The sequence below is a fragment of the Alexandromys fortis genome, unplaced genomic scaffold (genome assembly GCF_014885135.2).
Source record: "Alexandromys fortis isolate MF-2015 unplaced genomic scaffold, M_Fortis_MF-2015_v1.1 scaffold_106, whole genome shotgun sequence".
In the NCBI taxonomy this organism is placed as follows: Eukaryota; Metazoa; Chordata; class Mammalia; order Rodentia; family Cricetidae; genus Alexandromys; species Alexandromys fortis.
In genome coordinates this window covers 2133-23714 of record NW_026067980.1, presented here as the reverse complement: position 1 = coordinate 23714, position 21582 = coordinate 2133, and the positions used below count along the sequence as shown (strand labels likewise).

Below are 21582 nucleotides of genomic sequence, written 5' to 3'. Positions count from 1 at the left end.
GTTTTTAAATGTGAGCCTGTTTTTGTTTTTTCCCTCAGACGGGAATGACCCCAGAATTCAGACGTAGAATAAAATGCTGTAGCGCCAGTCCTTCATACGTTCTAAAGCAATGGTTCTCCACCTTCCTAACGCTGCGACCCTTCAGTACAGTTCTTCATGTTGTGGGGACCCGCAACCTTAAAATTATTTCTGCTACTACTTCAGAACTGTAATTTCGCTACTATTATGAATTATAGTGTAAATACCTGATATATAGAATATCGGATATGGGACCCCTGTGAGGGTCCTTCGACACTCCCCAAGAGGGTCACAGCCACAGGTTGAGAACCACTGCCCTAAGGCTGATGTGAGTTCACCAAGCAGTGAAACCGCTTTACTTCCCACTGTCTGAGGTTGTGAAGATTGAGTCTTTTTATTGTGCCCCATCTATCTTAATTCAGAACATTCCATTTCGACTGTCTGATGTTAGGCTTATATTGAAATTCAGATTCAAAAATGCCTTGAAGAAGAAGCCGGATCTCTCTCTCTCTCTCTCTCTCTCTCTCTCTCTCTCTCTCTCTCTCTCTCTCACACACACACACACACACACACACACACACACACACACACACATGACTTCACCAGGGAATACAAACCCGGTTCTCCTAAAGTGATACAGTCTAGGGGTCTTGATCGAGTTCGTTTTCTCTGACAGTTAAAGAACTAAAAAGCAAGAAAAATCTCAGCTCAACAGGTGGTGGTGAAGAAACCACAAGCACCACAGACAGGAGCAGCAACTGAAGAAACGTGTTTATTGGAGGTGAGGACACACACATGCTTCAGAAGACACACAGAGAGAAAGAGCCTCCTCACAGCGCGAGGGGGGTGGGGGCTCGGAAAGCCGGAAAACCTAGCCTCTTCTAGAGAATCAGAGTTCCCTTTTGCAAGTTCTCAGTCTCTTAGATAAAAGAACCTAAAAGCAAACTCATAAAGAAACTCAAGGACTGTTTCATTAGAATTTGAGGGAAAACCACAGAGTGGGCCCCCTGCAAACCCCAGAAGCTGCCAGGAGGAGGGAGATGGACAAGTTGTGCCTTTTGAGATCAGCAATGGAGGTCTGCAAGCAGCTATAAAAGGAGGCTGGAGGTCATCAAGAAAACAGTAAGAAAGACAGGTGTCACTGGCAAGCACACTTAGGATTCTGGTCAGCATCTTAAGAGAATATTAAGGGGGGGGGGAGGGCTGGAAGCGCACGGGAGGGAGGGCTAGGCATGGTGGCCCATGCCTTTAATCCCAGCACTCAGGAGGCAGAGGCAGGTGAATTTCTGTGAGTTTGTAGGCCAGCCTGGTCACATAGGGAGTTTTAGGACAGCCAGGACTACTTTTAAAGGAGGAGGAGGAGGAGGAGGAGGAGGAGGAGGAGGAGGAGGAGGAGGAGGAGGAGGAGAAGGAAGAGAGAGAGAGGAGAGAGACTAATTCGTGGGAGGAGGGAACTCACAACATACTAAACAAGCATCAATCACTGATTGATGATAAGTACAAAGGAGAAAAACAAAGCAGGAAAAGGAGATTTAGGAGTGTGGTACAGGAATAAGGTTATACTACTGAAGAATCAAAAAGCATTACTGATGGCATTTGAATAAAACCTGAAAGGACATTATCTGAGCCTGCTTTCTGTTGCTATAGAAAAGCATATGAGACTAGATTCTTTATATTTTTTTTAAAAAAAAGCTTTTTTAGTTCACAGTTACAGACACTTTAGTCCAAGTTCAATGGTGGTCACATTTGCTTGGCTCCTTTGTGTCTCTCTATGCATGGCAGACAAGAACAAGTAAGGGCGTTGGTGAGCGAGAAAGCTGCTAAGCTGCAGGACGGCTTCACTATTCCTCCTGGAAAGCATCAGTCTCTGCACCGTGGAGGCACCGAAACTGAAGGCCTCCCATCGCTCTCCACCTCCTAGCACCACTGCCTGAGGATCAAGCCTCAGCCTGAGTTTTGCTTGGAACAATTCACGATTAAAGCAAGGACGAGTGCACAGTGAAACTGGACGCGGGCTTCTGTAAGCAAGGGCACCCCTGAAACGGAAAATGATAGCATGTGGAAGCCTAGATGCTGCCTTCAAAGAAGGCAAACAGGACCAAGAATAAGCAAGGAAAAGCAGAAGGAAATGAGATCAGAGCAGCAAGATCATGTGGTAACATCTTGGAGAACTTTGAAAAGTCTTTAGATTTCCTTCTAAGTACAAGGGAAAGCTTTGCAATTATTTTGAGCAAAGAAGTCACAGAAAGGAGATCCTTAGCCCAGATTGATTTTTCTTTTATTGCTGGAGGTCAAACCTAAGACATCATGTAAACTGAATAAGGGTTCTGCCACCATTCTCTGCCTCCTTTTTTCTCCTTTTCTTATTGAAAGAAATGTACATTTTAATTTATTTTGTGTAGAAAGAGACGGTGCACCTGTCGTGGTGGGTGTGTGGAGATCAGAGGAAAGCTTTCAGGAATTTGTTCTCTCCTTCCGTCATAGTCCCAAGGACAAAACTCTCCTCTTGTTGGCAGGCTTAGCCACAGGTGCCTTTTCCTGATGAGCCATCTAAACACACACCTATACACTCCCCACCCAGCCTACTTTTGTTGAAATAGATCTTACTAAGTTATCAAGTCTAGACTTGCCCTCACTCTGTAACCTAGGCAGGCCTTGAACTGGTGATCCTCCCGTCACAGCCTCCTAAGTAGCTGTAATTACAGGACCACACATCAGGCCTGGTCCTAAGTTGCTTTCAAAGGAAGGCTGGGGGGAGGGGGGGAGCCGAAAAGATGTTGCTGCCATTGCTGTTCTGCCCTGCGATGAGATGTCATTTGCCCTCAGGAATCTGACGCTTTTTGACTGACAGGGATTTCCTCCAGTCCTCCACCGGGGTTTGAAGGCTTCTCCGTAAATAGAAATAAAGGCCCGTGTCCACTGCAAACAGGAGGAACATCACGAGGCAGAAAGAGATGTGGTACCAAAGTAGAGAGATGGCAAGTGCCTCTGCTGAGCCTGGTAGGAGAATCAGAAGAAATGAGCCATTAAGACAGTATTCAGAATAAACTGTGAGGTCCCTAGTGCAGAGCGTTTGTAAAGTCACCACACCGAGTACTTAAAGTAAGGACAAGAGCAGATAAGTAAGTCAGGGAGCCTTAATGGACTTCTTAATCTCTCGGTCTTCCCCCATATGTTGATAGATCTGAATTTCCTAAAGGGCGACCACAGCCACATCTGTATGAGATACAAGAAGTTACACTTCAGCTCTTAGGGATGTCTAGGGACGCAGAGAACCCGTGCACCCATGACAGGGCTCTGTTTCTCTGCTGCCCCGCAGTCCTGCCACCCGCCACCCGCAAGAGAGGAGCTCTGGGCTGGGCCCACTTGCCCTCACCTGGCAGGGCCTTCACTGCTCTCCTCTTTGCCTCCCAGCCCAGTTTTGCTGCTGTGACATTCCTAAAGCTCCATGTGGGACTTTAGCCTTTGTCTGTCTCCTCCTTTCCCTTCCCAACATCCTGACAGAGGCCCCGTACCTTGGACAGTGATGGTCACAGACCTTGACTTGTGTTGTCCCCTTCCTAGGTATCCTGTGCAGTGGTAATCACCGCTGTGGCTGTGATTTGCTTTGGAGATGGGGAAGGTGCCGTTGGACTGACGATATTTTATAGGCTCTCCATTCTGGTATAATGTGATCTTGTTCAGGGGTTTGCTCCTCCAGCTATGGCACCTCAAGATGATGGTTTCCCCTTCCTTAAACACCAGTTGAGGGGTCTGGAGCAGCAGCCAGTCTGAGTGACATAGAAAGACCATCGGACTCAGAGGGCCTGGGCTCAGCTCTGAGACCCAGTCTGAGCGACACAGAAAGACCATTGGACTCAGAGGCTCTCTTGCCCTGGCTATACTGTATATTCCAAATGGGGGGGCACACAAAAATAAGGATTTTCAATATTTATACTATAAAGAAATGAAAAAACATGAGGTCATAAATGTACCTAATCCAGTTTAAGAACCAAACAATATCTACACACAGCAAAATGTCACACCATGTCCTCCGCAAATACATGTCATTTTATACAGCAAACAAAAAAAAACAGTTTCAAGTTTTTAAAATGACTTTATAAGCTTTTACTTCAGTTGGGGACAAAAAGTCATCACACAGCCTATCCTTATCTACATGACTGACACGGTGCCCAGCCCTTCACCTCTGGCCTCGGTTTCCAGATTTTAGTTCTTCCCTTGGAAACCTCACTTCCTGTCTCCTCACACCTGTCAAGCCTGCTCCTGTCTTTGCAGGCCGCCTGACCTCCGGTCTCCACGCTTCCCCACACTGCCATCATGAGAGTGATGTTTATGAAGCACTGACTTCCTTCTGTTTCTGTCACACCAGCCTTGAACCTCTTGCTCAATCCAGACTGAGCCAGATAACAGCTGTCCCCCTCCGACAGTACTAAGCAGAGTGGGTCAAAGGGGAAACTAGTGATCAAATGTCTTTCCAGCAAGTTCTCACCGATGCTTCCCAGAAACCAGGCCACCCCTTTTCTTGTAAACTTCTGTCCAGTAGGCAGAGCCCCATGGCCTGGTATCCCAGCTCCTTCCTGGGCCCGTCTACTAACCGGCAATCACTTCCAGGTGTACAGGGTCGCTGAGGATGTTCTGCTCCAGTCTGCACCGGTATTCTCCACTGTCATTGACTGTGGCTTTAAACGTGTAGTTGGGCCGGACCTGGCTCCGAAGAGAGCTCCCGTTGTGGAGCCACTGGGTCGAATAGTTCCCAGGGTTGTGGGTCCCTTCGCACGTCAATGTCACACTGTCTTCCTTGAGCACCTGGATCCATGGGGGCTCAAGTTTCACCACGGCCTTCGGGAGATCCGCTGAGAGTGAGAGAGCAAAAAGGAATGTGAACAAGAAAATTCTGAGAGACGGAGGATTCCAAAGGGGAGCCCAGGGGCCAGAGAGTCCCTGTCATTGACCCAGTAAAGATCTGGGAATGCAGGTGGATCTCTGTGGGTTCGAGGCCAGCCTGGTCTACAAGAGCAAGTTCCAGGACAGGCTCCGAAGCTACAGAGAAACCTTGTCTCGAAAAAAATAAAATAAAATAAAAAATAAGTAAAAAGATGTGGGAATGATAATGATGACTCATGACTGTCATCTAGCAAGGGAAAAGATGAAGCATTTATGAGCTGACTGTGATATATAATTAATTCAAGACCACTTGTGGGCAACTTAACAAGTCTGTTTCAAAATAAATTTTAAAAGGGTTATAACTCAATGGTGGAAGCGTGTATAGCACACCTCAGGTCCTGGGTTCAATCTCTAAACCATTAAAAAAATAATTGTGTACTTGTGTTGGTCTCTTTCCCTTGCATTGTTGGAGAATCCAGTTGGAATCTTAACAAGGATTCCTCCAGGCCCTGTTGTGAGAGAACTACTCAAGTCTGCTCCTCGGTAGAAGAGACTTTTCCCTACAAAGTAAACACAGCATTTGATGGTAAAGAAATAGCGCCATGAAAACAAGGGACGCACAGACTTACCAGTCTGCTGGTCTGCAAGAGCTGTAAATGAGAAGAGAAGGGGTCAGTGTGGCGCAGCAGCCTCAGGTGAAAGCAAATAGGATCGTGTATAAGGAAAGCCGGGATGGGTTTGGAGCCTCTTCCCCCACCCCAAGAGTCTGTTTCTAGTTATCTATCTCTCATATCCTTCTCGCCTCATCCTGCCAAGGGGTTGCCATGGCTGCAAAACAAGTATGAATGTTTGGTGCAAGACAGACTTCCCAGCAACTGTAGAGGAATCTCTGAATTCTGAACTTAAAAAATACTAGGGCAGTAAGAAATTAGAATCCTGTTGTTGTTGTTGTTGTGACAGGGTATCACTGTGTAGCTCTGGCTGGCCTAGAATTCACTGTGTTGACCAGACTAGCCACTTGCCTCTGTCTCTTAAGTGCTAAGACCAAGTTAAGGATCACCACACCCAGCTCTTTTTCCACAGGGTTCCACAAAGCCAGGTTGGCCTGGAATTGGAACTCACTATAGCTGAGGCTAATGCTGAACTCCTGGTTCCCTTGTCCCCACCCTGCAAGTGCTGGGATTAAAAGCAGGTACCATCAGACCTGAGTCTCTTGCCTTTTTAATCTCCCCAGCTTCTAAACCACATTTGTCCCCTGCTGCCCACGTCTCTGGAGTCCAGACTCTAGGAAAAGCTGAAGTCACTTTATTTCAGAATGACCCCTACTCACCGAACAGCAGGAAAATTGTCAGTGGCTGAAGGCGCCATCGGCCACCAGAATGTCCATTCTGAAACATCTGTATCTCCAGAGTCATTCAAGAACTGGGTCAGAGTCTGAAGGGCTTTAGGAGACAAGCTAAGAAAAGAGGAAGGAAATGGACTCATTTTCTTGCCTAACCACCGTAGGTCAGCAGACTCTGGTTCTGCTAACTTAGTGATTGCTGGTCAAACAAGATGTGGAGTCTACTTGACAGACAGGACTGTCTACGTGTAGCCACTTGCTATGCCCTTGGGGAAAATCCCAAGCTACTGTTTGCTAGTGAGGAAACTGGGGGAGACCCTAGAAAGCAGAGGGCATCTCCTTTTAGTGCCTGGGGCCTCAATTTTGCGTTGCTCCCACAGTCCCTGTGCGGCCTCAGAGGCCAATGCAGTCCTAAGGGAACTTTGGCAGAGGTGAACCAGGTGAGCTAACCCAAACAGGTTATTGAAAGTCTCATCAGAACAAGAAAGATCCGTTAAAAGTAGGAAAACAGTCCAAGGATGTTCCTATCCTATGTGCAAGAGTCTGACCTTGCCCTCCACACACTTAAGAAAGTTGTTGAGAGCTTTTGGTTTGGTTTGGTTTTTGAGACCGTTGTCTCTCTACGTAGCCCCGACTGACCTGAAACTCACTATAGAGACCGGACTGACCTCGAACTCACAGAGACCAGCCTGCCTGTGCCACCTGAGTGCTAGGAATAAAGGTGTGTGACACCACGCCCAGAGCAAACACACAGTTTTTAAGTATAAAAAGTAAATTTGTTAACAGAGAAACTGCAATAGCATAAATGCTATTCAAAAGAGGAAAACGCGAGCTGGCAAGATGGCTCCGTAGGTAAAGGCATTTATTACCACGTCTGATGGCTTGAGTTTCACCTCCGGAACCTACATGGTGGTTGGAGAAAACTGATTCTCTCTGTGCTCTGAACACACACACACACGCACATTAAATAAATGTTTAAAAAAACATACTTTTTTGGCCTATATACTCATCATCTATGCACTACTGAGGCCAAATATGTGGGGGGTGGGGACAGTTTCCATGCCAAACAATTCTCCAACACCATCTGGGGTCCTACAATTTCAACTCAGTTCTGACATTACCTCCCTGGAATTAACATGATTGTTTCACAGAGCAGATAACGAAAGTCAGGAAACTTAAGCATGCATGTGTAGTTGTCATGTAAGTTGACAACAGAGCCCTTCTGTGGTTGAAGGCTGGCTGTTTGATGATCTTTCCTTTTGTCATGTCTCAGGATAGTCTTTTTCCCCCCCCCACCCCCCCCACCCCGCAGAACTGTTAATGCTTTATAACCTTTGTCCCAATGTTTCAGTATTTCACACTTTTTTTTGGAGTTCCAATATGGAGCTCGAATTCCCACATAGGGCCTGAGAAAGCTGGAAGAGAAAAAAAAAAAGAAAGAAAGAAAGAAAGAAAGAAAGGGGGAAAGGATGTGACTCCTTTAAGAGGCTCTGTTGTATTGGTACACTAAGTAGAAACAGCAAGCTAAGTAAAAACCACATGCCACAGTGTGGGGCACCAAATTCCTAGAGCCAGGGTGGTTGAATTCAGCTCCCAGTTGAACACAGCCTCACGGGGGTATAAAGTTCTGCTTTCATTGACCTGAGTTGGGTGGAGTCAGTCGCCAATTCAAAGCCACTTAGCAGTTTAAAGGTTTGGCTCACAAGGCTAGAGACACACAGTAGAGACAGGTCCAGAAAGGGCGTGCGGGGGGGGGGGGGGGGCGACTCTAAACTACAGTGTGTTTAAAAATGATGGTAAGCTTAGGAAAGAATAGAAAATGGGTATAGACAGTCTTAGAAATAAGTGAATAATTTAGAAATAATAAAGCCTTTAAAGAAAGAGTAAAGTAATATAAAAGAAAAAAGCCACATAAAGGTGAAAAATGTACATTGAGTTTTTTCATTGCTGATGAGAGAACAAAAGCTGCTGAGAGCTATGGGACTGTGAAAGGGACTGCCGAATTCAACCAGACTAGATACTTTATGGATGCCTTAACTTTAAGATGGAAGTCAGAAAATGCATTGCATTGGGAAGGGGTTGTGGCGGCTGACTGGTCCCCAGCGAGCGGTGTGGGCAGGCGGTGGGTGGGAGGCACAGATGCTGCAAGTCTCCAGGACTGCTGGGTCCCAAAAGCAGCCAGTCCCGAGCAGGGACAGTGTATGAGACCATGCGGTAGGTCTCCATGTGACTGGGGCTGGCGGGCAAGAGAGATGGATAAACACACCATACAGAGTAAAGTTAGACATTTATTAGATGGTTTATGGAGGGAAGGAAAAAAGGAGAGAAGAGGAGGGAGAGAGAAAGAGGGGGAAGGTGAGAAGTGGGGAGAAAGGCAGAAGCTGCCTCTCTGAGAGAGGGATGGAGAGAAAGAGCTGAGGTTGCAAGCAGGAAGAAGTGAGAGTGGCTTGTCTCTTAAAGAGACAGAATTACATTGTAAATTTGTCATTATTTAGGGGGAATATAGGATAAAAAGTGTAGGCACATATTTCTATATGGTGTGACAGCCAGGCTCTAAAGCCATAGGCCCCACCTGAGGTGGTCACATAGATTTCCAGACAGGCTGTCGCTGCCCTAACAAAAGGTCAGGATGTGGTTTTGCCCCTTTCTTTGTAACTTGGAGGAGGCCTGATAGAGATGTTAATTCAAGCCTACCTGCCAGCTAGAGAACAGAGCACACAGGTAGTTGTGGACATGACTAAAAGCCATTCAACTGGTTACCTAGAAGACAGAATGTTAATGTATTTACCCCTCAGTTTACGTTTTGCTATAAAGACTGTTTGGAGAATAAACAAGGAGGAATTCTTCAGGATGTGAACTCAGGACTTCATGAGGGACCACGGAGAATCTCCCTCCCGATAAAGCCATGTGAGTTGTGTCTTTATTCATGCGCCTCCATGCCGGAGGTGCTGTTAGGAGCAGACATGTCTCACTGCCATGAAAATCCTTAGGTTATTAAACATCTTAAATGTTATATTCTGTAGATCTTTGAAATGCTTAAAGATCACCTATCTAAAACATATCTCTGTATGAGCTTAAAATCATACCTAATAAGTACAAGTTTACTATAGATGACTAACTACTAACCTGCAATTCTTCATTATACATTACTTTTTTTAAATGAGCTACATAGCACAATACCCCAAACAAGAGTAGAAACATACATACAGTATAACAAAAATAACTTTAAATTTGTATCAATATACCAAAATCCATACCAATGTAAAATACTTGATGTTAATAGCTGTATTTCTTAGTCAGGGTCCAGTGCTAGCCCAGACCATAAATGATTTCTCTTGACCAGACCTGTTTATGTTGTGGAATATTACTTCAACTGTGCAAAGGTGTATTACATTTGGTTATGCTGCATTTGTTTAATTATGTAAAGATGTGTTGCTGTTTCACCTTGCCTGCCTAAGGTACCTGATTGGTCTAATAAAAAAAGGTGAACGGCCATTAGCTAGGCAGAAGAGGTATAGGCAGGGATGGCAGGCAGAGAGAATAAATAGAAGGAGGAATCTAGGCTCAAGAGAGAAGTGAAGAAGGGATGAAGAGAACCAGGGAGAGAGGGACACACTTGGGGCCAGAAGTCAGGCAGTTGCCAGACAGACATGGAGACAGCAGAAAAGATAGATAAAAAGAAAGAAGGGTAAAAAGCCCAGAGGAGAAACACAGATAAAGAGAAACCGATTAAAATAAGAGCTAAGCTAAGGCCGAGTGTTCACAACTGATGATTTGAGAGCTGGTTGGTGGCCCAAGCGAAAGCCTGCTATATTTTTAAATTTCCAAAAGCCTACATATATTGTTTTGCTTCTAACATATTTCAGTTTAGACTCAATTTTAAGTATTTCGGGGGGGAGGGGAGGTGGCTACTACATGTATTATACATCAAATATATAATCCTCTCACAATCTGTGTGAGCCGGCCTCCGATGTCTTTTCTGTCTGTTCATTACGGCTCTTTTGGTCAAAGATTTCATGTAGAAATATACCTAGGATTCCAGGAATACAGCACTTTTAGGCTCGTGCCTAGTATTTGCTTCAGCCACAATATTCAAGTCTGCTGCCTCCAGTCGGTGTCCCTGGAGCACCCAGTCCAAACACTCCTGGACACAAAAATCCCTACAGGACAAAATCCCTGTACCTTTCGAAAAGTTCATACCACACCACTCAACCCCCACCCGGGGCAGGGCCGCCCAGGTGTCGCACCAGCCTCTCCTGCTGCCAATGGCGAGGTCCGCGTCTCTTCACACTTCTGGCGGCAGGGGGCAGATACTCGGTTGTCACACAGGGCTGCAGGTCCTGACATGGTGGGAGGGCCGTTCCCACAGAGTCCCGCGAGGCTTTTGTGTCGGCTCTGGAGGTTGGCGGGCCTTTCAGAATGGGGCCAGCTTCACAAAAGCAGGGGTGCCATTATCCTCTTTAGTATAGTGATGAATACTCTTGCCTGTCACGCGGGAGACTGCGGTTCCGTTCCCCGATGGGACAATTTGCCTTTTTTTTTTTTTTTCAACCCCGGGGCCTTTAAACCTTGGCCGCACACTCCAGGTCCAGAACTGTGTCCTGCACTCCACGCACTCTGCTCCTGTTTCCAATCCGCAAAGAAAAGTGCACATTCAGCACTGGATTAGCGGAATGTTCTACAAATGTGTGCTAAACCCATTCAGACTACGGAGTACAGCTCAGATCTCTTGGGAAGGGTGTGCTGGTGGTGCTGATGCTAGCGGTGGTGCTGATAGTGATAATGATGATGAACCCTGTTCGAGGACCCTGGTCCCTGTGGCGTGACGTGACCTGCCAGACCAGAATTGTAGCAGTCAGGAGGCACCTTGAAGAGGAGAGGACCTCGGATAACCGGGTGCAGGGCCAGAGCCAGGACTGGGGTTACATTCAGTGTCAGCGTGAAGAGTACACAGGGTGTAAAGTGCTAGGAAACCCCGACTTTGCTGCTATCGGCTAGCTGCTGCGCAGAAAGCGACATCGGTGTGGCGTTGGTGGTATAGTGGTGAGCATAGCTGCCTTCCAAGCAGTTGACCCGGGTTCGATTCCCGGCCAACGCACAGGCTTCACTTTTTGCCAAGATTCTGTCCCAAGATTGCAAGACCTAGCAACTGTCCAAACGACAAAACAACAGAACTCTCTAGACATTTTTAGAGTGTGGCGAGCCACAGGGGAAGGGCCAGGCCAAGCGAATTACTAAAGGGTGGCGCGGAAGCCACGGAGGGCTCCGAGCAGCTAAAAGGGCAGGCTGCGATCTATCACTTGGGTGCGGAGTGCCAGCGGTTTATAGCCGGGCGGTCGGCTGGGGCGAGCGGCTGGCAGACAGATTAGCAGACTGGCTGAGGGAGATTCTGCGAGAGGCTGGCCCGTCGGCTCTCTTGTGTCGCTCCCTGGTGGTCTAGTGGTTAGGATTCGGCGCTCTCACCGCCGCGGCCCGGGTTCGATTCCCGGTCAGGGAAGCTTCTCTTCTTCTTTCTGAAACCTCATTCCTTGCTTGCCAAAACCACATCACCTTTCCCCAAAACCACGTAACCTTTTGCCCAACGGCGTCGCCGCGACGTCCTGCTGTCATCTTTGCCTCCGGACACCTCGCCCCCTTCTTGACACCTGTCCTGTCCTGCCCTGCCCTGCCCTGTACGGGGGGGGGCACTACCCCACATCACCTCTCTTACCTTTTCCCCAACACCGTTGCAGCCAGACCCTGCTGCTCCGCTCCACTAGTACCTACCTACACCCTCACTCGCAAACCAACAGCCTGCAGCCTCACCGGCGCTCCCTACCCGCACACTCACCACCCTTTTCCTTGATTCCCACTCACGCCCACCATCTTTTCCTGCACACACCAAATCCTCAGGGCCTGTCCAGCTAAGCCCTGTTGCGGCCCGACACACCCAGCCTACACACCGCCACTATCACATCGACGACACACAAACACCCGACACGCAGCGCTCCCGCGCAAGCTTCCGACCCACTCATGGAGCCCACTGAGTCTCCACCTCACTCTATAGCCTGCTGTCAGGTCTCCAAGAAACAGTCTTGCTTGCCCTACCTGCCACACCTGCATGCATCACAGGCTCCCTGGATCCTCTGCTCTTCACAACTGAGCGCCGACTTCAGGCAAATGCAGTGATTCGTTCCAGTCTACAGTGTGTGTGTGTGTGTGTGTGTGTGTGTGTGTGTGTGAGAGAGAGAGAGAGAGAGAGAGTGAGAAAGAGGAAGAGAGAGAATATGTGTGTGTGTGAATATGTCTGACTGTCTTGTCTATTTCTGTCCTTCACTGTGTGTATGTGTGTTAGCCTAGGCATGTATATACATATGTATGTATGCAGGCATAAATTACAAAACTCCAGGGTCTCTAAGTGATCGTTTATGGTGGCAGTGTTGGTATGGGATCGTGAGGAGAGCGCGTACCCGTCAGTGGGCGGGGGTGCTCTGTGGGGTGGTGTTGATTCCGTGCTGATAACAGACAGGGTGACTGCTGAAAGCACCTGGTGTGGTTACTAAGCTTCCGCAGCGCCGCAGGGCGGACAGTGCCCGACCCTAGGCGCGATTTCCTCGAAAGCCCCCAGAGCGGCTTGTGGGGAGCTGAGGCCCAAGCCTGGCTCTTTTAAGGCCGCTGTTTCTGCGGCTCCTTGTGTGCGCGGGCAAGCGGTACAGGTGCCTGCGTGAGTCGGGAAATTGGAGCGGAACCTCTTCCCACCTAGGTTTTGGGTCCGTTGCCGGGTGGGTCCCCTCGGTCGTGACCCTGTCAACAGGTCCGGGGCACGAATACAGATGGTGGTGTGCTTACCGCTGGGTTCACCTCCGCCTCGATGGGAGGCACAGTCTGAGCCCACGGGGGCCAGGGGTAAAGGGGCAGACACGCCTTTTTCCCTCCTGACCTCAACCCAGTCCCGCCCAGAAACCTTCCCAGTAGAGGACACGGAGAGACACCCGTGTCGAGCTGGATCTGGGAAGGGTCTGTCCAGCAAGCTGCCGGGTCAGTTGTGTGGCTCCCATGAGACGGTCATGGGAAAAAAGACAACGGAGAAGCCTACGCTGGCAGGTGTCCGAATGGGGCCGTCGCATGCCAAAGGCAAGGATCCACGCTTGCCTCTGTGCTCCCTGGTCTCTCCTCAGCTCGGCCCTTCTGGCTGGAAAAGGGACTCTGCTTGGAGAAAAGGTCTCTCCAGCATGTGCCTGCGATGAACGATCGAATGATTGCTGTGGGACGGACAGCAGACAGGCGGTAGGGATGGTGGTTGGGGTGCGGGGGCAGAGCCGGGGTGGTTGTGGCCAGGGGCGTGCCATCCTTGGGCACGTGGTCCTGAGGTGTAGGGATGCAGGCTGAGCAAGCCAGGTGTGAGTACCTCCCCCACGGACAGCTACCTACAGCATCAGGTCCCGCCTCTGCTTTCCTACCGGGGCTGCCCTCTGTGAGGGACTTAGGAGACCAAGAAACCGACACTTCTCCGCCCAAGCTGCTTTTGGTCTTGGTGTTTGATGGCAACAATCCCAAGGCCTGACTCAGACTGAAATCGGTACCAGGAGTGGGGTATTGCTGGGACAGAGCCGATCCCGTGCTTTCGGGATTAAAAGGAGCTCTTGGGGATGAAGAAGAAAGGAATGGTTATGGTTCAAAAAACGCCGGCTTCTGTGCCGCGTCGGAGCAGGGTCAACCGTGCTGCTTGTTTCTGCAGAACTTGACAAAACCCCGCACTCATCTGGGAAGAGAGACTCTCAGTTGAGCAGATGCCTCCATGAGATGATGAGTGGTCTTTTTTTTCCCCCTTTCCTTTTTTAAAATTGATATTCAGTGAGCTCTACATTTTTCTCTTCTCTCCTCCCTGCCTCTCCCTCCCCCCCTCCAACCTTCCCCCAAGGTCCCCATGCTCCCAATTTACCCAGGAGATCTTGTCTTTTTCTACTTTCTACTTCCCATATAGATTAGATCTATGTAAGTCTCTCTTAGTGTCCTCATTGTTGTCTAAGGTCTCTGGGATTGTGGTTTGTAGGCTGGCTTTCTTTGCTTTATGTTTAAAAACCACCTATGAGTGAATACATGTGATAATCATCTTTCTGTGTCTGGGTTACCTCACTCTAAATAACGTTTTCTAGCTCCATCCATTTTCCTGCAAAATTCAAGCTGTCGGTTTTTTTCTTTCTTTCTGCTGTGTTGTACTCCATTGTGTAAATGTACCACATTTTCCTTACCCATTTTTTGGTCGAGGGTCATTTAGGCTGTGTCCAAGTTCTGCCTGTGACCAACAAAGCTGCTATGAACATAGTTGAGCACATGTCCTTGTGGCACGATTGAGCATCTTTTGGACATATACCCAAAAGTGGTATTACTGGGTCTTGTGGAAGGTTGTTTCCTAATTTTCTTAGAAATCGCCACAGTGACATCCAAAGCGTTGTGGCCACCAGCTTTCATCCCCACCAGCAATGCACAAGCGTTCTCTTTTCCCCACAACCTCTCCTGCATAAGTTGTCATCACTGTTTTTGATCTTAGCCATTCTTTCAGGTATAAGAAGGAAACTCAGAGTTGGTTTGATTTGCATTTGTCTGATGACTAAGGATGTTGAGCATTTCCTTAAATGTCTTTCAACCATTTTAGATTCCTCTGTTGAGAGTTCTCTGTTTATGTCTTTACTCCATTTTTTTTATTGGATTATGTTTTGTTTTGGTGTCCAATTTCTTGAGTCCTTTGTATACTTTGGAGGTCAGACCTCTGTCTGATGTGGGGTTAGTGAAGATCTTTTCCCAGTCTGTAGGCTGTCATTTTTTCTTGTTGATCGTGTCCCTTGCTTTACAGAAGGTTTTCAGTTTCAGGAGGCCCCATATATTAATTGTTTCTCTCAGGGTCTGTGCTGCTGGGCTTCTTTTTAGGAAGTGGTTCCCTGTGCCAAAGCGTTCAAGTGTACTTCCCACTTTCTCTTCTATAAGGTTCAGTGTGGCCGGCTTCATGTTTAGGTCTTTGATCCATCTGGACTTGAGTTTTGTGCATGGTGATAGATAGGGGTCTATCTTCATTCTTGTACATGTTGATATCCAGTTATGCCAGCACCATTTGTGAAATATGCTTTCTTTTTCCATTTGATACATTTTGCTTGCTTGTCAAAAGATGATGGGTCTTTAGTCGAACATGTAGGGTATTGTCTTGATTCACAAGTGGTGTGGGAGGGCACATGAAGGGAAGGAGTGGGTGGTTGTCTAGCACCGGATAAGAGAGCCAGTAAGCAGCCCTCATGTTAGTCCTCTGCTCCAATCCCTGCCTCTAGGTCTCTCACCCCACCCTGCTTATAAGCCCCAAACCCCAAACCTCAAACCCTTGTCCCTATATATGTGTGTGTATATGTGTGTGTATATGTGTGTGTATATATATATATGTATATATATATGAGAGAGAGAGAGAGAGAGAGAGAGAGAGGCCTCCTGCCTGCCTGCTGTCGCCCAGGAGCTCTAAAGCTCTCTGGGCTCTCCTAGAGTTGCTGTGGGCGAAGAAATAGAGGAAAGAAGGCTCCTGGTCCCCTGCGGGGTTGTTTCTTGGCAAAGGAGGCAGAACAGGGTCTGGAGCAAGGGAGGTTTTTGAGGTTCCGGCCAAGAGAGGTTCACCAATTAAGTGTCGACAGTGCCGTCTACGCACAGCCTGGACTGTGGAGTGGGAAGCTGGAGGTGTGGGGTGTGAGTGCCGCGCGCGGTGTGGAGTTATAAGAAAGGTGGAGGCGCTGGATGGCGGCCGCGACTGTGTGGACGTGGGCGGGTATGTGAGGAGCTTTGAAGAAGTGGAGTGGTGAGGTAGCTGTAGCAGAGCGATGGTTAGGGCGGGTGATGACGTCTGAGTTGAGGAGAGAGGACTAGGCTTAGGCTGCTGGGCAGGCTGTGGATGACTGGGTTAGTGGTAGTCCCGCTGTGGCTGTGCACCCTGGGCATTGGGGACTGAGGCAGTGTGTGCATGAGGACCAAAAGGGACTGGACTCTGCATGGGCCGGGAATCGAACCCGGGTCTTCCGCGTGGCAGGCGAGAATTCGCCCACTGAACCACCCATGCCATGGCCTAGGCTGTCACCTGACTGCTGTCACAGCCTGTGCTCCAGGACCAGCTAGCTCCTCTTTTTTTCCCTAACATTTAGATGCTGGGCCTTGGCCCCATGGACCAAGCAGGCGAGTGCCTGCACCAGCCTAGATCCCAGAAGGTCAGTGATCAGTGCAGGACCTGCGAGGAAGAGCCATCTTGGCACAGGAGGACCTTCGATGGAGTTGCGCTTGTTTGTGCTTCTCTCGCCTGCGTGGCGGCTTACCTGTGTTTGTTTTTGTTTGTGTGTTTGTTTCTGGTGTATGTGGTTTTTTGTCTGTGGGAGAGAGAGAGAGAGAGAGAGTGAGGGAGTGAGAGAGACCTCTTGTTGGCTGCTGTCGCCCGGGAGCTCTGAAGCTCTTTGGGCAGTCCAAGAGTTGGCGAAGTAGGGGAAACCTGGTCCCCTGCGGGACTGTCCCTTGGCAAAGGAGGCAGAACAGGGTCTGGGGCTAGGGAAGTGTTTGAGGTCTCGGCCAAAAGAGTTTCACCAAGTAAGTGTCGATTGTGGGAGAGGCAGGCTGTGCAAGGATGGCACTGTGGAGTTGGAGGCTGGAGGTGTGTCGTGTGTGGATGACGCTGACTGTGTGCGTACAAAAGGGACTGTACTCTGCATGGGCCGGGAATCGAACCCGGGCCTCCCGCGTGGCAGGCGAGAATTCTACCACTGAACCACCCATGCAACTGTTAGCACATTATCCGGAGTGAGTCCACAGCCTGGTACTGCTCCCGACAAGACCCCAGCAAACCCAGAGACGCTCAGGACTGTGACCAGAGTTTTCTGAAGCCATTGGCCCATCCAGAGGGCCAAGGACGTGGTGGTCTCAAAGAACTGCAGGTTCGGGTCCTGGTAGGTATAGCGTTTTTGAGGCCTCGTGAGCCTTTTAGGTTGGTTGAATCGGAGGGAGGCTTTTTTTCACTGCCTGGGTGAAAACTTTTCTGTCCATGGACAGTCATCGATCTTGCTCAAAGGGTGTTGTGATGCCGGTGGTGTTCATGAAGAAAGCGGCATTATAATTCTCGATTTGTTATTTATCCATTTTTTGGAGATTTTAATTAAATAATAGGAAGTAAAATATTTTTTACCTACTATTTCTCAGCCATTTACTATAGCCTCTATTTCTTGCATGTTTTTGAATTTTTTATTTGTTCTTAGGGTTTTTCTTGCTGTTGTTGTCGTTTTGTTTCTTTTTTCTTTTCTTTTTTTTCTTTTACCCGAGACCAGCTCCACCTTTCGGGGCATCAGGACTGAGGTGTAGATTTGGAGAAAATGGAGAGTCTTATTACTGGTTGTTTCAAACACATTACCCCGAATAGCTCGAGCTTTATTTAATAGTTATATAATGCATATATTGCATTTACTAATGTTTATGTTTAATGCATTCGAACATGGGCAGTTTCAATTCATTTCCCTTTAATCATTTTCCAGGACATGAACATTTACCCATTTTAGTTTCTCTTCTTTTCCCCCACTTTTTTGTCGTCATTAATTGACATTTTCCCTGCATAAGCATGAATTTTATATTGCTCACCAAGTGATTATGTTTAGCTGAGCACTTCCTATTTGTACTCTGCCCAGGCTGCTTCCAAACATGTGGCTACAAAATAAAATACATTCAAGCTCTATGTTTAGTCCTTAACATTATGATGCTTTTATGCTTTTGTAGATAGCAGGGAATATGATCTCATACCTAGAGTAATATTTTTCAGCTGTAAGTCAGTTTCTTACTGTCTGCACATCACTTTTATGTGAGAAGCACTTGTAATCCTATTCTTTTATACATTCTCAGAATTGTAATGATTAAATTCCTCATTAATGTTAACTGTTCGGACCAAGTTTCTATTCTGCCTGGCAGTTTCTCCTTGTACTTTTACTTCCAAGGGAACTGGGAGATTTAGATTCTTTTGCTGATATTTGAGCACAGGTAAAATGGCTGACCTGTCTTTCATACCATGGCACCAGAGTGATCACTGACCTTTCAATACCCTTTATCTTTTCCTTATTTTTTTCTGTAAATTCTTAATGTCATCTTTTTTTTTTTTAAATTTTTTAATGGTTTATTTAACTTTATTTTATGTGCATTGGTGTGAAGGTGTCAGATCCCCTGGAACTGGATCTTCAGACAGTTGTGAGCTGCCATGTGGGTGCTGGGAATTGAACTCGGGTCCTTGGGAAGAACAGTCAGTTCTTTTAAGAAACCACCTCCTAAGATCTGGGGATGTAGCTCCCCCCTCCCATCCATATACCTGTCTCTTTAAGGACACTCAAGTAAGCAAGAGACATTAACCAGAGAGAGTTCTCCCTGCTTACTCAAGATGGCTGCAGAGGCTGCCAGGGACAACCTTTGATTAACTAATTTCTGCGATAGACAGCAAAGATGTTTAACTTCCTTGTAGAAACTTTAGAAAAATTATCAGCTTTAGTTCCCTGTAAACTCAGCCACAATCAGAACTGACAAAGAAAAACCATAATGACCATAAGAACAGGCATTACGAAAGTTAGAAAGGCCTGAAGCTCGTGAGTTCCGTGGGATCAGCACAGAGGTCTGCAGCATCACCTCCACAGGTCCTTGAGGGTGGGCAGGATTCCCCAGAGCCATAAGGAACTCCATTCACAGAACATCTGGGGGCCATTCCAGGAGACTACAGCATGGCTTCCGCCAGTTTTTTGCCACTATATTTTTCAGTATCATAAAAATACCTCTTTTGGATAAAAACAAAACAAACAACAAACAAACAACTATGTTGGTTTCGCATGAGTCAGAAGCGTGTCTAATTCCAGGAAAACAATGACACTCAATTTGAAAAAGAAAAGTCTGTCTCAAGGACAATCATACTCTTCGGTGCATTCCCAAACCGTCTGACGGCTTGTGAAGTGCTTCCAGCAATGAAGGGAGATTTTCTATTCCGTTGTCATGGGGCTTTGCCTCTGTTGTTGACTTTGTTCACATTATGTTGTTTCAGCACTTAAACTCTTGTAGGTTTCAAACATCATGTCAAACTAGTAGCTATGTATAATATTTACTTATTTTATTTACTTAATGTAAACAAAATTTTTATATTTACTTACGTAAACAAAAATTTACATAGAAATGTACATAAAATATTACTTAGATAAGTAAAAACATTTACTTATGTAAGGAGTACTTAAATACAAAAATAGTAAGTACGTATATAGAGAAGAACGTTTTACAAAACTTTGTGCATGCCTGGCGTGGTGGCACCTCCCTGCAGTCCCAGTTCGTGGAAAGTAAATGCAGGAGGAGAGTCATCTGTAGCTACTGAAGTGAGCTTGTACTATATAAGACAGTCTAAAATTAATTAATTGCTGGATTGATTAATGTCTTCCGTAGGCTGGAGAGATGACTCAGTGGTTGAGAGCATTAGCTCCTTTTCATATGAACCCTGGTTCAATTCCTGGGAGCTCACAATCCATTGTAACTCAACTTCTTAGGGATTTGATGCTCTCTCTGGACTCCATTTGATGCACATGCATGGGAAAAAAGCAACCAAATATGTAAAAATAAACAATAAAGTATCTTTTAAAGTTTTTTAGACAGTATTTAGAGGTGTATATCATTATCTATTTTTATTTCTTTTTTGGTGCTAAGTCTGGCATCCAGGGACAGTCACTGACTCATAACAACACACATAAACCTTTAAATAAGATGAAATGGGACACTTGAGCAGATATTTAAAACACATTTAAGGAAAGACACCTGAATACCTAAACTGCCACATTCACTCAGGTGGACCCAGGGGTGGAATTCCCATATCACGAAGAAGAGCAGAGTACAAGTCTTAAGCAAGTTGTCAGGATGGCCGAGCGGTCTAAGGCGCTGCGTTAAGGTCGCAGTCTCCCCTGGAGGCGTGGGTTCGAATCCCACTTCTGACAAGCTTTCTTTCTTTTTTTTTTTTAATACCACGCACACCTGAGATACAACATTTCACACTTCCTTCCAAAACCACTTTAGTGTCTCCAATCCCCTCATCCCACAACTTACCTTATTAGACAGTGCCTGGAGAAAAATCATCTTGTAAACACACGCAAAATTCTGTTGTGTAACATTTGGTAAAGGCGTTGTTTCCTGTTTGTGAGAGGTCTGTGTGAAAACAGAGTAATAGTGCCGGTCCTGAGCATTGGAGCCACAGGGGCAGCCAGGCTGTTGCTTGTGCCTTCCGGAAGCAGAGGACTTTGTGCACAAAACGTTGAACACCAGCAGATGGCCAACCCGTTAGTGAGGTTAGTGTGGTGTCTGTAGAGTAACCCTCAGGTCCGTTCCATTTCCTCCAACCCTGGCAGGAAACACCCACCGCGCCCATCTTGCTGGGCTGTGGTCTTCGAGGTATCTTCTCTGCTGATGGCCTTTCCCTATGCACACCTGCTTGATTCCTAGTCAACACACAGCCCCAGCCCCTTATGCCAACCTCCCACCACCACCCCGCACTCCTTCCCTGCCAGCAAGAGGAGCCCATTCTGTGTTACCCTCCCAGTTCACAAGCCACTGTACCCTACGCAAGCCTGGCAAGGGCCTGGAGATTGAAAGAACACACAAGAGACCTGGGTCATTCGAAAGCAGATCAGCCGAAAGCTTCTTGCTTCGGGGAAATCCTGAAATACCTAGCTGCTGCTCAAGAAATTCCCCCCAGGCAGGCGGGAAATTACCGTACCAACGCTGGAGTAAACAAGGCCCTGTGGCTAATCACCAGGTGGGGCAGAGGGAGCACACAAACAAACAGAAAGTTTTAGCTGGCTGACCAGAAACTCCTCAAGTAACCCCAGGAGCAGGGGTAGACCAGGACTCTACAGGGGGCACAGTCTGGATGCAGTCTGAGATTAAATCCACTGCCCACAATCCCTGGCCTACTCAAGGGCCTGGTACCTGCCCTTGAACAGACTCTTCCCCTGCCCCCTCTCCACATACTTTAGCAAAGGAGCAGCTAACTGTGGAAAGCAGAGGCTATAAGACAGCGGCAATCTTTCGGGCAGGGGACCAGCAGGACAAGGTGAAGGTTGATGTGGGGAATTCTACGAGAGAGAAGGGGCTCACTCACAGAGACTCAGTCTGAACCTGTGACTATCCTCTTGGTCAATTCGTGTTCCCCTGCCTGGCCCATTCGCCCAAGGCCCAATATCTATCAAGGACATGCAAAAGGATTTAGTGTCTTCCTCCCGCCAGGGTCTACTAAAAATTTGACATTTTCCAGTGACTTTGCAACCTTTCTCCAGCTACGCCTCCCTCCCTCC

General features: G+C 47.4%; 1 protein-coding gene and 5 non-coding genes across 6 annotated transcripts; 3 read left to right on the top strand and 3 right to left on the bottom strand.

Annotated features, from left to right (window-relative positions):
- Positions 1-2279: 2279 nt before the first annotated feature.
- On the bottom strand, positions 2280-6350 carry Fcgr2a (Fc gamma receptor IIa). The gene is made up of 5 exons (XM_050158092.1): positions 6233-6350; positions 5532-5552; positions 4614-4871; positions 3534-3788; positions 2280-3015 (listed from the first exon to the last, which is right to left on the bottom strand). Exons 1-5 carry the CDS (start codon positions 6315-6317, stop codon positions 2831-2833), a joined length of 804 nt encoding a protein of 267 aa, XP_050014049.1. The 5' UTR covers positions 6318-6350; the 3' UTR covers positions 2280-2830.
- Positions 6351-11270: 4920 nt separating this feature from the next.
- On the top strand, positions 11271-11342 carry Trnag-ucc (transfer RNA glycine (anticodon UCC)). Its single transcript has one exon. It is a non-coding gene; the product is annotated as a tRNA-Gly (tRNA).
- Positions 11343-11669: 327 nt separating this feature from the next.
- Positions 11670-11741, top strand: Trnae-cuc (transfer RNA glutamic acid (anticodon CUC)). Its single transcript has one exon. It is a non-coding gene; the product is annotated as a tRNA-Glu (tRNA).
- A 4501-nt stretch (positions 11742-16242) lies between these two features.
- Positions 16243-16313, bottom strand: Trnag-gcc (transfer RNA glycine (anticodon GCC)). Its single transcript has one exon. It is a non-coding gene; the product is annotated as a tRNA-Gly (tRNA).
- Positions 16314-16945: 632 nt separating this feature from the next.
- On the bottom strand, positions 16946-17016 carry Trnag-gcc (transfer RNA glycine (anticodon GCC)). Its single transcript has one exon. It is a non-coding gene; the product is annotated as a tRNA-Gly (tRNA).
- Positions 17017-20146: 3130 nt separating this feature from the next.
- Trnal-aag (transfer RNA leucine (anticodon AAG)) lies at positions 20147-20229 on the top strand. Its single transcript has one exon. It is a non-coding gene; the product is annotated as a tRNA-Leu (tRNA).
- Positions 20230-21582: the final 1353 nt, after the last annotated feature.